Source organism: Atta cephalotes, assembly GCF_000143395.1.
Source record: "Atta cephalotes unplaced genomic scaffold scaffold00001, whole genome shotgun sequence".
Classification (NCBI taxonomy): domain Eukaryota; kingdom Metazoa; phylum Arthropoda; class Insecta; order Hymenoptera; family Formicidae; genus Atta; species Atta cephalotes.
In genome coordinates, this window is record NW_012130065.1 from 5,745,904 (window position 1) to 5,763,034 (window position 17,131).

Sequence of the window (17,131 nt, forward strand, 5' to 3'; positions counted from 1 at the left end):
ACTACTAATATTAATTATATATATAATAATATAATAAGTTAGTAGTAGTTAGTAGTAGTAGTGTAGTGTAGTTAGTGTGTGTGTGTGTGTAGTGTGTGTGTGTGTGTGTGTGTGTGTGTGTGTGTGTGTGTGTGTGTGTGTGTGTGTGCGTGCGCGTGTGTGTGTGTGTGTGCGTGCGTGCGTGTGTGTGTGTGTGTGTGTGTGTATTTTCATACCTCACAAATATCTCGGCAGGGTGGACAAATTAGAGCACCTTTGTGCAACCAGCCATTCTGCATAATTCTTATAATAATTTCTTGTCCAGCATGATAACAAGCATACGTATAATTGCCGACCTGAGAAGAGATAATTGTCTCTTAATTTATCCGTATGTAATTGCATTTTAAGAATTCTTATAAATTATCTATTGCATTATAAAAAAGATTCACCATAATGTGTAGTCTCCCAGCTTCGCATCTATATAAATAACAACCGGAGCCCCAATGCTGCCACTGACGTGCTTGTTTGCAAGTTCTCTCTTCCCACATGTCATTAGTGTGGTCAAAACATCTCGAATTAGGACCGTATTTTTCTAATGCGAAATTCTTGTCTGGGTCTAAAAGAAAAATTCAAACGAATTCTGTTATTTCTTCGGAATACACACGTGATATATGTGTCGCGTAACTTACGCGGATTATTCTCTTCGTAAAGACAATGAGAACCTCTGACTACTATATTCCGCGCTCTCCACGTGAATTCCTGTATGTAAGGACAGTAATCCGCCAGAGATACCGAACCGCCATAGTATTGTTCCTCTCCCGATGGTACGTGGGGAATTGAATCGAAGTTCTGCAATGGAAGAAATCGTTAACGGAAATTCTTCACATACTACGAATATTCTCATGTTGTCTTCTGATGTAACATTGTCGGTGTGGGCATTCTATTTGTACATCTGCTTCAAAATACTTCAATAGATTATTATTAAATATTTCTTACTTGGTATTTCTTAGGTAGTGGCTGCAAATATTTCACCAGATTACACAAGGCCACTGATCTCCGATCGTCTGTACATTCAGTCTGCAATGGATCCTGTTTCACTTTGTTGCAAAAAGGATGTATCGATTTTCCTCTGAAATATTTTAATATTTTCATAGAATCATAGTGACATATGGTTCATTTTTGCTGAATATCTCAATGTACTCACGGTAACGGCTGATATGATTTGGTAGATATCCATTCCTTGCAGGATTTCATAGCGAAATTGCATCCCAGATTTTTCCCCCAGCCTAGCTCTTGCGCCATCGAATAGTTGGCGCTGTACCAACCGGTATCTTCCATAAGAGCGAGCGTTATCCTCGAGTAAACTGGATTTTGCGTGTGTGTCCCTGTCATGGCTTCATTCTGAATAAACAAAAAACCAATTTATGATAGTAAACATAGTTCAAATTTTTTTATTAAAAAATTTAAACACGATGATATGTAATTCTATAGACAGTAAATGTATCGTACTTTATATATCATAGAATTAGGATAATAATAATTTGTTAATATATATATATATACTTAAAAATTAAAATAATTAATGTCTTTATTTTATTTTATAATAAATGTGGAAGCTTGAAACTGTTGATGTCATTATGTTACCATTATGTTACATTTGCGGTAAAGAGAATTCAACATTACGTACCTCGAATACACGCTTCTCCCAATGTGTTAGAGCTGTGCCATCCTCACCCTGGTCTTCCAATTCTGCGCCCTCGAGTTCCGAGCAATTGAAGTGCGCTTGAACCTCGGCGCGGACCCGAGGCGTGACTATCATTCGCATAGTCCTCTCCACGTAACCGCTGTGCACTTGCCAGCGAGGCCTGACCACGGTTTTGATCGTGTTCTCGCTCCACTGGTGCGTTTGTAACCTGCTCGAAACGAGTATCGAACATTATTAGCATATGCTGATTTGGTAGTCGAGAGCTACTGCTGTCGCCCAGTATAATAACGTCATCGCTATGGCATCATATATCATATTGCATTCGCAAATGCATCTCACTCACAATTGAATCGAATTTTATTCATAAATTACTATCCACGAAAAAATAGACGAGAAATAATAAAATAAAATAACAGACATTGGAATTTTCAATTTTTTTCACTATAAAATAGAAGATTATTGATCTAGCGATAAATGACATAGACTTTAATTAATATCAAAATTTTCATATCAATGTCGATTCGACATCAATTTCATGAGACATATCTCGCTAAGAAATAATTCAAAATCTGTATGATTGTACTTTAAATCATCAGAAACTATCATAATTAATTATTCTTATTTTTTTAAAGTTCTGTTTTTCTATACATTATGATGCTATGCAATCCTTGTCTGTAATAATAAATATATGTGTCAAACGTTAAATATCTCCGTGGCTTTATGCAAATGTACGATATAGATAAATATATAATTACATCACAATATATATCTCTCTCTTATGCGCGCGCTAGCGTGCATTTTCTTTCTCTTCGTCTGTCTCTCATATAAAATGATTGATGTAATACGTTCGTGAAATGCTATTTTCGACAATGAGCAGCCCCTTCTCTATCCAATTTCAATATGACGGATGAATTTACGAATGGCCATTTTACTGGGAATTTTACTGGAACTCATGAGCACAAGATGAAAAATATTATTACGCGTCAATACAAAATTACTTGTCACCGTATTTCATATGCATAAATAGGAGCACAGAAGTAATGTATAAATACGATAAAATGCGAGAAATCAAATATAACATCGACTGTGAGGAAAAAGCATTAATCTCGTATTATGAAACAACGAATGAAGGGGATTAAAGTCAGGTTGTAAACTTTATTTCTTACTTCGTGCGCACACTTTTAAATCCCGTCGGAAAGCTTTTTAAAATTAATTCGCGACAAATCGCACGAACTAAAAATATCGGCGATTCGTATTTCATGTCGTACATCAATTTTTTTTTTTTTTATTACGATTTAAAGTAGTGATTTTGCCAATTTAAGTATACTATTAAATTGTTTGAATAATGCGAACAATTTGCATTTATATAAAATAGTTAATTAGAAAATGGGTAAAAACCAATATAAATGTATAATTATAATTAGCATTAAAAGCTCAATAAGCATCATTATTAATGAAAGCAATAGGTATTATTAGTGAAATTAATTGCTAAACAAAAATTGCTAAACAAGAATAGTATCGCAATACTTCACATTAAAATCAGCAATTGTTAGCTAATGATAATAAATTATTTCTTCTATAGATAAAGATAAATATTTCTCTATCGTTTTATAAACAATTATATCTGATATCATCGCATCGTGTTATAACATCTATTCCACTGAAATCTAAGATTAACAAGGATCCCTCCTCCCCCCCCCTCCCTCCTCTCTCTCTCTCTCCTTTATCTTTCTGCATGGCATGTATACCTTGCATCTACTTGCTGTAGATTAACGTAAATCTTAAACGTAAGAGGATCTTCGTAGAGATATTCAGGTGCAATAGACTGAGAACGCGCAAACTCACGAACAGATAGATAACAAGAGAGAAACATTGGAATTTGTAATGTATAGTCTTTAACACGGAGCGAAAAGAAAAGTTTAGAGAAGTAGCAAAAAACGACGAGGAGAAAAAGGATTGATAAAATTATAGGAGATAGAAGAGGAGAGAAAAAAAATTTTTTAAATGAAGGGAAATGTGACGAACCAGGAACGAGCAGCTTTTTCAGAAAATCTCTGTCCCTCAATTTAAGTATTGGGACATCGTCGGGAAAGAATCATAGAACTCTCTAGCAGAAAGTTTCTGAGAGTTTAAGAAGTTCTGCATACATCACCAAGTGGCTTCATAATTCTGTAATGCTATGCAATGCGATGAGCGATGTGATATTAGAGGAAAAGAGAGAGGAAGTTCTATCTGCGCCAACATTCGAAACGCAAATCAACGCGATAATTCATAAGATCAGTTGAAGAAACCAGACACACTTGGAAAAACGCTCTGAGAACATACTGGAAAATTATACGCCAGAGCGAGCGTTAGGAAAGGACTTGTGAAGAACGCTAAAGTCATTCCTAAAATCTATTATAGTCTGGAATGCCGTAGATCTGTTGCTGGAATTTCACGATTCGGAGTAGAAAGTCGTCGATTTTTGCCACTTGGCGGACAGACCGAGCGGGATAGCGAATTGGGAAAGAGAGTTTAGAAGAGAACATGAGAAGTAAGTACGATAGCGGAAAAGTAACGAATGGAAGACAGGGAAACAGATAGAAGGGCACATGAAGAAAGATCGTATAGAGAAGCGCTGGCATCTGCCAACGCCGGAAGTCAGTTCGTTACGGTCCGTCGACTCGTATAGAACAGGAATTTTCCAATTTTAAAGGCAGATACATCGTCAGACAATTGCAGGAGCAGGAAAGAGAAAAATGGCTAATGCATCGTAGTCGAATGATGAGATGACGAACAAATCAAAGTATCTGTTTTTTCTCTTTCTTATTATACGAAAGTAAAATAATATCTTCAGCACAATTGAGTGTAAAAATTTATGATAAAAGAGCATTTAGTTATTTTTAAAAAATAGAATGTAATAAATATTTACTTATCAAAGAGATAAATTCGTTGCATTTTAATCAATTGATTGAAAATTGTATATAATTGATAAATAAAAAATGTCTTGTGAAATATATATTTCAAGAGTTTGATCAAAAATAATATTATTGTTTTATGCTTAAATATTATCTGTATAGCATTGTAGTTTCAGTTTGAGAAATCATTAACGTTAACTTTTCACATTAAAATCAGCAACTGTTAGCTAATGATGATAAATTATAATTATAAATTGTTAAGCTTTGTTCGTTGGTAGAAATTTATGTAATGTAAATTTATGTTATTTAACCCTTTGAAGATCAGAACTTTCTAACAAAATAGCTTAAGGAAAATCTATTGCTTTCTAAAAACTTTCGAGGTCACTGAATTCCATTCTAGTCTCAGAATTCTAAAATTCAAATTTCAAAAACCTAATCTGATTATCATTAGTTAAACTTGGGTTTCAGAAGATTTTTGATATTTCTGAGTTTGAATGTAATTTAAAATATTGAATTTCAAAAGAATAATAACCTCTCTAAAGGAAGATTCAATTTCATAAGATTCATAATCAGAATTTGAAAGTTGATTTGGAAATCGGTGCGCTACTAACTAATTATCTACTGACAGCTTCAAATATACAGCTTCAAATATAGCAAAATTGGAAACTTGATGTTATATTTTTTTAATTAAAAACTTTCTAAAACCGAGTTTTACGATAATAAAATCTTTTTTTTTAATTCTATTCGTTATATTGAAGCCGCTATTTAAAATTTTTTTCTTTTACATTGAATTCGAAAAAGCATTTAGATTAGATCAAGTTTTATAAAAATTGAGTGAGCAATTTATAAAATAAAAAGAGATGACTCCAAACGAGATCATCAATCCACAAAAAGTTAATCGATTATAAAGAGTGACATAATATTCTAAGAATATTAAACATTTTTTAACAATATTTGTATGCAGTAAAATTTAATTGACAATATATCTCAGTATTCGAGAAATTATTCGATCTAATTTAATTTCATACTCAATGAACGAACTAATATAATTTGCGCATCTTTCATGCTTAATAATAAAGGAATCTTAACGTAAGATGGGCAGAACGTACTTTTCATTAAGGGGTGGTTTTCCAGTATCGCTTCTTCTAGGAGTCCTGGGCTCACCATTCTCATCTCTATAGAAAGCGTATAAGCTCACAGAAAATCCTAAAGCGTGCAAGATCTCATGTTTAACGGTGCTGAGCAACGTTTCCAACTCCTGTGGTTTCGTGCTGATGCTTCCCGGGCATAGATTGGCATGACCAGCTATCGGCCTAAAAGCAATTTAGTTCGCTTCAGCAACCGCAAAATCTTCGTTTTTATTTTAATTATAGAGTCTTGAAATTGTAATGTGCGTATCAGTTCTTCTATTATTATTTCCTTGGAAAATATAAGAGTTCATTAAGATGTTTGCAAGATAAATATATGATTAATGAGAGAATAAATTTGCATAGACATAAATGCAGAATTTTCGCAAAGAATATTTAAATTAATATTAAAGCTGTGTAATGCTGTATGTTACGTAAAATATTTTTTTATGCTCGAATATTTTAAGAATTTTTCCATAAGCAAGCGGTAACACGACGCACGAATATCGTCGATCTATCACGATCAGACGTCGTGCGAATAATAAAATTCGCGCAACGCCATTTACATCGACCGTGGTACGACGTGCGCGACGTATGTACTTGACAGACAAATTTAATCTACTCAATATGCGTTCACGTTTCGATAGAGTCAAAGTTAGACGTCAAATCAGAGAACGTCAAGTTTCGCTTCTGCAATTTTCGATTACAAATTCGATCCTGGAAAATATTTTTTCAATTTCGAACGACTCATATAATATGAATAATTTATAATAATTATGATAATTAAGATTTAACCAAAATAAATAAATTATTTGTTCTTTACTTTTTAAATTCTTTGGAATGGAATCTCACTCTAAAGAGTGAAAATTTTGTTACTCTTGAAAAAGAGTGGCAGAATTTTCAATTTTTAAAAGTGAGATTTCATTTCGAATTTTACTCTTCAGAATGAGATTCCATTCTAAAGAATTTAGAGAGTATTATATCTTATTATTACGTATACTATTATTTTAATACAACTGTAGCAACTATATATATAGAAATAAAGTAAAACAATTTAAAATAAAGATAAATTTAAATAAACAAGACGTTTGATGCTTAGAAATAATTCGTTGTGTGTAAACAAAATAAAATATCGTTTTAATTAAAATTATTAATATGAGAATCCGCCATTGTTAAATCGCTCGCTTTGTACAAACAATCTCTCTTATAAATCTTGTCAAATATTTAATCCGACATTCTCATGAAATATATTCATGCCAGATGGTGTTTGCCTTCGTCTCTACCCTTCCGTTTATACAAATAGCTAAAATTGCGCATGTTTCAATCATGACGCGCATTTGTTCAATGTATTAATGCATTATTAATGACGTTCTCAAATATCAAAATATTTAAAACTAAATTCGTGTTATTATTACAATAACTCAATAATACTTTTTATTTTATTATTAACGACAATGTTAATGATAATAGTGTGCAAAACTTTGATTAAAAATATTATAGCACTAGTTAAATTTATATAGTTTATAAAGTTGTTAAAGATTATTTTCATCGACTAATTAAATTTGAATTTACCGATCCAAGGCTGCTTCCTGTTGACAATGAGCAGCGTAGGCTACTGTTAAGCCCTTGTGACATCTTTCAGTCTGCATGGCGGATACATAAAAGACAAAATCGGCACCGTCGATTCCCGGACCAGCTTTACTTCCTTTAGCTATTCCACAATTATGTCCCGTCGCATTACACGTTCTGCAAACCTATAAATGTGCACATTTGAGGAAAACATAAAAAGATATACAGTAAATAGAGAAAGTATTATTGTTACTTTAAAGAAATTAAATAATTTTCAATTTGGAAAAAATAATTATTAGTCAAAAATGAAAAAATCTCATATCTTTTGAAGAATTTTATCATCGATATAAAATGAAATTATAAGTAACATTGCCCATCATAATGAGTGTCAGATACACAAAATATTCTAAAGAAGATTGCATCCTATAAGCGACAAAGTATTCGAAAACATTAATGCTGACAAAGCGGAGCGGAATCGCATTACCGTCAAGACACCTTCGGCAAGGAGGTAAATAATTTTATGCCGTCAGCAAATATCGTCAACAACAAGGGTGATGACGCCCTAATAAAGTTATACGACACCAATTCGCTTCTCAGGGCAACTCATCAATTAGCGCTTCTCATTTTCAAGGTGCTGTGTTAAAGCATCCTCAGTACAAGTCTCAGTAATCGATCAAGATGAAGTGTCAATAAAATATCGTATCTCTCATTTCGAATATACGTGATCTACTTGAAAAAAAAAAAAAAAATATATATATATATATATATATATATATCACTATATATAGAGATCTCCGTAAAGAATATAATCCATCATCTCACATAAAAAAAGTAATTTTTTTTATCAATTAAATTTTGCTTTATATATTATGAGCAATAAGTTTGTAATTAATATTTGCGAATAATTATTAAATGAATAGATTCAATTACAATAATTATAATTATTAACATAATCTATATATATCGTTGTGTCATTATAATGTTTTAATAATTTAAATTCTTTAATTTTTTAAAGATATATTCTTTGATTCTTAATATTTAGTAAATCAGATTTAGTAAATCGAATCATCTCGAATATAATTATAACAAATTTTAATGTTATTAAAAATCCTTCAGATCCTTCTTTAATCCAATATTTTTAATATTGGATTAAAGAAGGATCTAAAGTTGAAAATATACTATATGTATATACTTAATAATAAAAATGTTCAGTTCTTTAATATAAGTTTTATGTTAATCGCATTAGTCTAATTTTGATATTTCGTTATTATTTAATTAAATTAATTAAATTTAAATTTAATCTTTAATTGAATTATTACTCCTTCTTCATTAACATTAAATACAAATTCCTTTTTTTTATATATCTAGTATTTATATTAGATGGATAATCACAAGAATTATCCACTTAATGCAAATTATGAAAAATAAATCAAAATTTACTATGCAGATTTCAAATTCTATTTCAAAAATTCAACATCAAAGTACAATTATGAAAATTTTAGATAACGTATATAATTCAATATAATTAACTTTTTTGTGCATAATACAATAATTTAAATAGATAGGATTTTTTAAAATTTAATGGTTACAAAGTTATAAAATATATAGTAGCACATAAAATGCAAAATAAAAAGCATATTTCTATTTTTCTTCCATAAATTATATTGCAGATTCATTAGCACAGATTTTCAATCGATTATTTTTTAATAAGAATTTAAATGGACATTATTGTCTCTTTTAATTTTCAACATGGAATACAAAATTTTATATTAAAATGAATATTATTTGAAATTAATTCAGAAAACAATTTTTGCTAAAATAATCATGAATTTTTGACTATTTTGATTTATTTTATATCATAAACAAACAAATAATTCATAAATTTCACGTGATTCCCCAATGCCCAAAATAGCTGTGCCAATGCCCAACTACTCCTTTGACTGGCTCCGATATTTATTGCACGGTTTAACTCGGCTTAGGGAACTTATCGGGTAATTACTTACGTCAAGATGGTCTTCCGGGACGCGTACTTCACCGCACATAGTAACAGGACGGCAAGTATCTATACAGTGTGTGTGGTGGTCCTTGACGAAAACTTGACTACTCTCGCATTTCCTGCAAGCATACCGAAATGCCGGAAATCATTCACGGAAATAAAGCTCGTCAGAATTAGATTCTGAAATATCGCGTTTCCACAAGCGCACCAACATACTGAAAAGTGTTCATGGAAATAAAGTTCGTCGAAATTAAATATCGCGATGTTAGACAATTAACACATGCGTTGAAATTATTTAACATTATTTAATATAAATTTTTGTTAATGTAAATTAACTTTACTTTCTGCAAGACATTTATTCTATAAATCTGAAAATATAGAAATTTCAATATAAATTTCCAAGAATTATGTATATTAAATTTTAATGTACATTCAGTAAAAATGTTTTATATTGTATTCGCATAGAGATTTTTTTACAAATACATCTAGTTCTGAAGGAGAAAATAGCTATCGAGCTTTACAAATGAAAGAAATAAAATTTTATTTTTCCTTTCTGTTAGACACACTCTCTAGAAGAACTTGCACGAAATTATTAGCCATCACTTAAAAGAAAGTATTTGAAAAAGTCGAGTGAAATTGCGGATATTAAATGAAAAAAAAATCAGAAAAGAGTAGAGTCGTTTTAAATACGAAGGAACATAAAATAATTATAGAGATCCGCGTTATATAAAATAGATTAACTTGGGCAAGATTAACTTAAATTAATGTAATAACAGCAGTGTAATAACACTAATATAATTATAGATATTTCTATATCAGACATTAATTTACGTTATATTACCTTCTCTCATCTGTATTATTTCTCAAATATATATTTTCAAATATGTAATTTAATTAAATCTGTGCATCTGTGTATGAAAACGTTTTCACATATGCATGTGCCAATAAGTATTCAAATGAGAGCTTCAGATTAATATTCTATTAAAGTCTACTTGAAATTAGTTCCTGTGTAAACGTGCTATGTATATGTAATACAGCATGATAATATTGACGAGGTATATTACAATGAAGTTGATTTCAAACACTCTTTTTTTTTTCTAAAGCACTATATACCCTCGTTTTTGTTGAGTAGTATTATCTGACAAAAGTCAAAGCACGACAGCGACGCTGCTTCGGGATATCCCGATGGAACTGAAATGGCTATTGCAGGACAACGATGTTCCATCGACGACGGACGATATCGATCTAGTATATACTTTTATAAGGTAAAAGTGGATACGACTATATCAGATACGATGGTGCTACCGGCAAGCAAGGATAAAGAGGACTCTAGGGAGAAGTGAGCACTAAAGAAAAGGTGCACTTCGCTAAATAAACGTCGTGACACAAGCATGTTCGACATTTCTGGTAAGAACGTTCTCGCTGATGTTGTTGAAATTGAAAAAAAGAATGATATGTATCTAGTTATAAATTTTTTCATAAAAATAGAAATTAGTTAATTAATTTCGGCACAGTATGAAGAATATATGCCTATAACATGTAATTATCTTATCGCAAGTTAAATTCTAATTAAATATAAATAACATGTTATCTAAAAACGATTTTTACAATCTTTTGATACGTGTATCTTTTGTTCGTTTAATTGATATTTTTGTTGAAAGAGATATATTAATTACATTCTGACAACATTACGCATAAAATATCAAAGTCAGGAAAATATTATGAATATTAAATTTACTATAAATGATTATGATGACAATATACATTTCGCAATATATATTTCAAGCTATAATAAGAGGTGTAGAAAGGGGGAAGAGAATTGACCAAATCTGATATCATGAATGAATTGATTAATTTTCATCAAACAATATGCGGATAATGTTAACATCCAATATTGTGTGACATTGATCATTGTAAATTGGATGAAAGACCGAAAGAATTAATTTAATTATATCATTAACAAGAAAAAGGTCTATTATTAATAACGATATGTAATCTAAACTGCTAGTGTACAAATTTTGCACTATTTTACAAAGAAAAAAGAAATTAACTTCCCAGTACTAGTTATGTGCAAATTCAAAAAACTCTTAATTGTCTACTAAATCTTCGACTTCAAGGGATGTATGCCAAACGTATAAGTCGCTAATCGAATTACGTTTTGGTCGAGTCGATTTGCGTAAGGTAAAACAGTTTTCTGATTTCATCGAGGAATTCTAGATTCAGATTGTCGCTAGGGATATCTGGTTGTTCGAAATTTTTAAAGAAAAATTGTCCAACAGATGTATACCATACAATAAAAATATTTCTTGCGTTCAAAGATCATGATGTATAAGTCTTTCAATTTCTTGAAATTTACGATTTCGATCCTGTGTAATGCCGAGCTTCGAAATCGACCACGTCGTCCATAGGAAGAAACGCTGTCCGTAAATAGTACAGTAGTTTCCAAGCAATTTACTGTCCCCCCTCCCTCCTCCCTCCCCTGTTAAAAGTATCCTCCGGCTACTTCTTCTTGTGCCTTCCTCGTTCAAGATCCTCACAGAGAAAACGAAGGTGCGACTTAAACCGTTTCTCTATTGCCGACGCGAGATACATTCTTGTCAAGATAGAATCTTGCAATTTCGGGGACTTCGCAAAGTCGGCTCGATATCTCTACCAGTTTTTGGTGGAAATTATGCGCATTTTCCTTTCCCAAAGGAAGTGAAACACTTCAAAATGTTTGCTTATGACAGCGAACATGAAATGTGCAAAATACTAAACTTATTTTTTTTATCTTAATTTTTCGTTTTGAAAAACGAGACATCGATTCATATGAGTCAGAAGAAATAAAAAAATTTCCTATATTAAGTTTTAGCGGCATAAAGTAATATTTATCATTTAATTTCCTCGAAAAGAAAATTTAATAGAATTTTTAATCTAAAATTTAATATTACACATATCTATATATATATATATATTACGAATTCAGAGAGACATTTGAAAAATCTCAAATTCTTAACCATATTAACATATAATATTGATTTCATTCTTTAGGATTTCATTCTTATCTTCTATAATAATTAAAAAAACGACAGAGAGAAAAATAAATTACTGATTCTTCAATAATGAAACTTTATCAATTTATATGAGATATGATATCAATAATTAATTTTTATATAATTATATCTTATCTAATGCTTATTTATTAAAAATTTATTTGAACCATATTTATTGTTCTCTCTTTCATGCTCGAAACAATAGCAATTTATTTCATAATAATTGCTTCATATTTGCCTAACGTACAAATTTAATCCAACATGGAAACGCGGGCTTATAGAGTAGTGCTTAATCCCTTCGGGATGACGATTGATCCCATCAAAATGACGTTCGATTCCATCTAAATACACACATATGTGCAAACGATGAGTAAGCGAAAATCTTCTCTGTATAGTAAAATCAGTGATACGTTACATTGGCAACGGAAATACATGTCGTAATTACATAATTATTATTTATACAGTTAATATATATAAAGTTCATATAAAATGTAATTTACGCGCATGCTATTCAAAATTAATATCAATATAATTTTTAGTTTTAAAATTTAACCCTTTGAAGATCAGAGCTTTTTAACAAAAGTAACTTATGGAAACTCTATTTCTAAACATTTTTGATGAATTCTTTCTAGCTTCACAATCTTAAATTAAAAAATTAAATCACCAAATTATCTCGTAGATCAAATTTTATGAAAATCGAACGAGCAAAACAAAAGAAGATAATTCTAAATAGCCGCACCACAAAAGGTTAGTAAAATTTCAATGCCATCAAAAGAATGGCAAAATTCTTTTTAATTAAAATATGATATTTTTTTTGTATTTTTATATATTAATGCTAAAATTCAACTTATTAATTAAGAATAATATTTATGCTATACAAACATTAAATTGCACAAATATTTGATCATACGCAAGCGCGATTCTACTGAAAGCATACAGTCGTCATCGGACTATCCGTAACTTCTTTGATATCGGAATTTTCGAAATTTGAGAATACTTTCTGACATGGTAAGGACGAAGATGCTGATGGTGACTTCTAAAGAACTTTATCGTTCAGGTAACTTAAAGGAGTCCCGAGCACTTTGAAAGCACCACTCCGTTGCACTTACTCGGGACACGTAATGCCGTGAGTACGGATTTGTTGCAGTGACACGCTTTCTGCATTACCAAGAGCTCGTTGGGTCCGACACCAACCCAACATCCTTCGGTTCCTCTGAAGATGTATAACAGCTGGTGGAAACCGCACGATTCACAGTTATCATGTGATCGAACGAAAAAAAATCAGATTAAAATTAGCACATGATTTCTATAGCGAGACATGTGCACCTTGTTTCCAAGTACATCTATGTCTAAAGATGCGTTCGGGGAGACACTATTTGTATCATTCTAGTCTTGTATATCTAATGAATGATGAAGATGGAATGACACAAATAGTGCTAATAGCGTCTTCTCGAATACATCCAAAGAATTACAATTCTTTTTTAAATTTTTTTTTTACAAAAAATCCTTAATAATCTGATGACTTAGCTTGTCTTTAGACAGGACAAGAATTTTTATTTGATATATTAATCACAAATATAATATAAAAGTTTTAAAATTTAATTTCAATTTTAAGCGAATAATAGAAATTTCATTAACACTATTATAACTTATAACGTGCAAATGCAAACTCTCGCAGCATTCAAGTGATAATGTTCTTCACTTAGCGCTCGAGTCAGCCTTTGTAACAAACATACCGAAAGATAAAAGCAGAAGGCGTTTATATACGCCTTATGCAGTTTATATGCGCGTGTTATATATGTAAAAACTCTATATATGCATATATATATATATATATATATATATATATATATATATATATATAGTATATAAGTAACTGAGAATGCTCACTTTTCCTTTGAAAACGGAAATCCGTTATATTCGTCTTCTTCCTGCATCCTTTCAGCCACAATACCTTACATTCTCCTTCGCTGCAACAAAAAGTGTTAATGTAATTCTAAAACTATTTTAGTATATGTGTATCGTGTCATCTCTTCTCCACGAAAATTTAATTAAATTCGCTGAATTTTTCGTATTGATTTCATAATAATGTTCTAATATATTTTTCATTTCTATCATGTCTACGTTAATTAATCTATCTATTTAAATATTGGATAATTCATACTCTATTACAATTTCAACATGAGTTTTATTAGAAAAGACTGAGACTAGAAATTTTAATATATGGATGTACTCATCATATACTGATTATGTAAAGCTATAACTGCTCGAACATTGCTGCATGTATTCCTAAATTTTGCACAGACATAGAGTAAAGTAGCGAAGTAGTTAAGGACGAAGAGTATTTAAGAGAGAAACTTCTCTCAAAAACGGCGAGTAGTCATCACTGAGTGGCACACCTGGCTTGCTTAACATATAAAGCGGCATACTACTTGCGTACAGATCCTTCATTGATGATGAAGTAGATACGGCTGAACATGCAGTACGCTCAACCGAAGTCAACAGCAAAGCAAACTACTGTGGCCTATGGGTCAAGTAGTGTATTCTCGTACGTGATCAGCCTATACCACTACGTAAATATTAGCAAATTCTAACTTGCAGTAGCTAAGTTCGCGTTAACACTGACCACTAAAGACTCTATACAAAGTAAACTTACCTAATGTAGAACGCTGAGTATATTATTAATTTTTGAAAACTCTTTCTATGTGTACAAGGATTAAATTGAGTTCAACTCCAAAAACATTTCAAAATTTATTTCGTTATCGAGAGTGACGGGTAACAGAAAGAATGTCGGAAATAGAAAGAACCGAGATAAATGAGATAAATACAAAGTCATCGAAACGAAGATTAATGTCAACTCGTTAATTATTACTTCTTATACTTCTTGTCGAAATGACAGTAATTTTCTCGATAACAAGAAAATAAAGCTGATATATTAAGTCAAAAAAATGAGGAAAAAGTGAAGAATGAAGGAAAAAAAACGTAAAGACATTGTCGATTAATTTCATGTAATAGCGAATAGATTTTCATATCTATCGTGTCTTTTACCTTATCAGTTTATATTTAAAAAGTAGAAAGCCACCAGTGAGATCGGCGTCAAGAGTTTCCCTACCTAGTGCAATTTGAATGCAATAACTACTTGCAATCCCTTTGTTGCTGGAATAAAAGGACTGAAGAAAATGCACAAGAATAGACGGTCTATTGTCCACCCAAGATTTACTATTCTTTGTAATGGAGATTCTAGCAGCAACGTAATGAAAGAAGTTCATAGATATATCAAGCATTATAATCGTATTTATTTGATATCATAATTATATTTAAAAAAAAGAACTATAAATACATAAAAATAATTCTTGTATTCTTTAGATACATAATAAAAATAAAAATTGATAATGCTGCTATATAGATTTCTGAATTTTCTCTTTTTAAAATTAAAGAGCAACTTTAAAATTAAAGTTAAAACGAAATAATAATCTATTTTTATAATTGATCAATAAAAAATCATATTCAAAAATTATTCGCTTAAATTCCTCAATTACATGTCAGAGTAGACGTGTCCAAAGTAGAACATAATTCAATCAAAGTTATATCTGCAATAGTTCATTTATTTCAAGTATTAGAAATATGTGCATATTAGTAATTTTTAACGAAAAGACAATTTATATAGTAATTAAGAACTTAATGTTTCCGCATTAGCTGCAATTATAAAAATTGATGTAAGAATGTTATCTTTCACACTCCAGTTTTGTTTTATATACTTTATATACTTATGTTTTATATACTTATTACCCATTCAAAGCTTTTAAAAGCTAAAACTTTTTTACATATGTGTCTGTTGATATGTATAGTGTAAAAAAAAATCTCAATAAGTAGATAACGTTAATGAGTCATCACGTGGTTTGCGACTGAAGTTAAGAGATTGAAGCTGACGTTAATTAGAGCGGTATACGTCATTATCTCTTTTCAGTAGCCTACATTTCTCATTTCTACCGCGTCGTGTTCCGCGTTACGAACAGCGGGGACGTGACGCCGCCAGTATATGAGCTCGGAGAATAGAAGAGAAGATTGGTTCCTTTCGACATAATTATGCCTCTTTGACGTAATTATTTGTAGACGTGTGGATGAAGCACATGTAACTTCGTCAAAATACTTTCATTCATTTCCGAATAAGCTGCATGCATTTCAAACACGAGATTCACATTTTTGCAGATTCAAAAGATTAAAGAATCAAATTTGTGACTATACTCATGACGGTATAATTTTATTACGGATTTACAATATCGGTTCGCGAAAATTTTATTTTCGCCTGAAAATCCTCGATAACTTTTATATAATTTAGGCACTAAACTTGTTAAATCATCTAAAAATCCGAATGTTTGAAATCTCTTAAAACTAATGTGTAATGAAATAAAAAGCATATTATTTTTATTTTAATCTTATTATAATCATTTATATCATTATAAAGTAATAATATAATAATAATAGCATAAATATAATAATATAAATAATTTATTGTATTTGAATGGATATGAAAACAATTTATTCACGAAAACTTGAAGTATTTTTTTTTAAAGATTATTTATTTATTTCTAGGTAGCAATTATAATACTGATAAATAAATGTTATTAGAAAGTAAACTAAATTAATTTCACAATTAATAATTAAAAATCTGTTTGCATTAATTAAAACATCTTTTAGTGTTTGACATAAATCAAATATAATTTCTATAGGGTCGACCTCTATGAAAGTCTGATAAAGGAAATTCGTTATTACGAACGAATAGTTAAGGTGATTCAAGTAACGCGCAAGAGACGCTGGAGATCCAA

General features: G+C 30.7%; 1 protein-coding gene across 1 annotated transcript in view; it reads right to left on the reverse strand.

Moving 5' to 3' along the window:
- Window positions 1-209: 209 nt before the first annotated feature.
- Window positions 210-17,131, reverse strand: part of LOC105618236 (leishmanolysin-like peptidase) — a 43,258-nt gene continuing 26,336 nt past the window's right edge. Inside the window, exons 3-11 of the mRNA XM_012199781.1 lie at window positions 9,281-9,392; window positions 7,281-7,462; window positions 5,691-5,894; window positions 1,667-1,892; window positions 1,184-1,380; window positions 976-1,108; window positions 669-828; window positions 429-595; window positions 210-335 (exon numbers count right to left, since the gene is read on the reverse strand). Of these exons, the coding sequence (XP_012055171.1) occupies window positions 210-335; window positions 429-595; window positions 669-828; window positions 976-1,108; window positions 1,184-1,380; window positions 1,667-1,892; window positions 5,691-5,894; window positions 7,281-7,462; window positions 9,281-9,392 (1,507 nt within the window). The remainder of the gene's footprint in view (window positions 336-428; window positions 596-668; window positions 829-975; window positions 1,109-1,183; window positions 1,381-1,666; window positions 1,893-5,690; window positions 5,895-7,280; window positions 7,463-9,280; window positions 9,393-17,131) is intronic.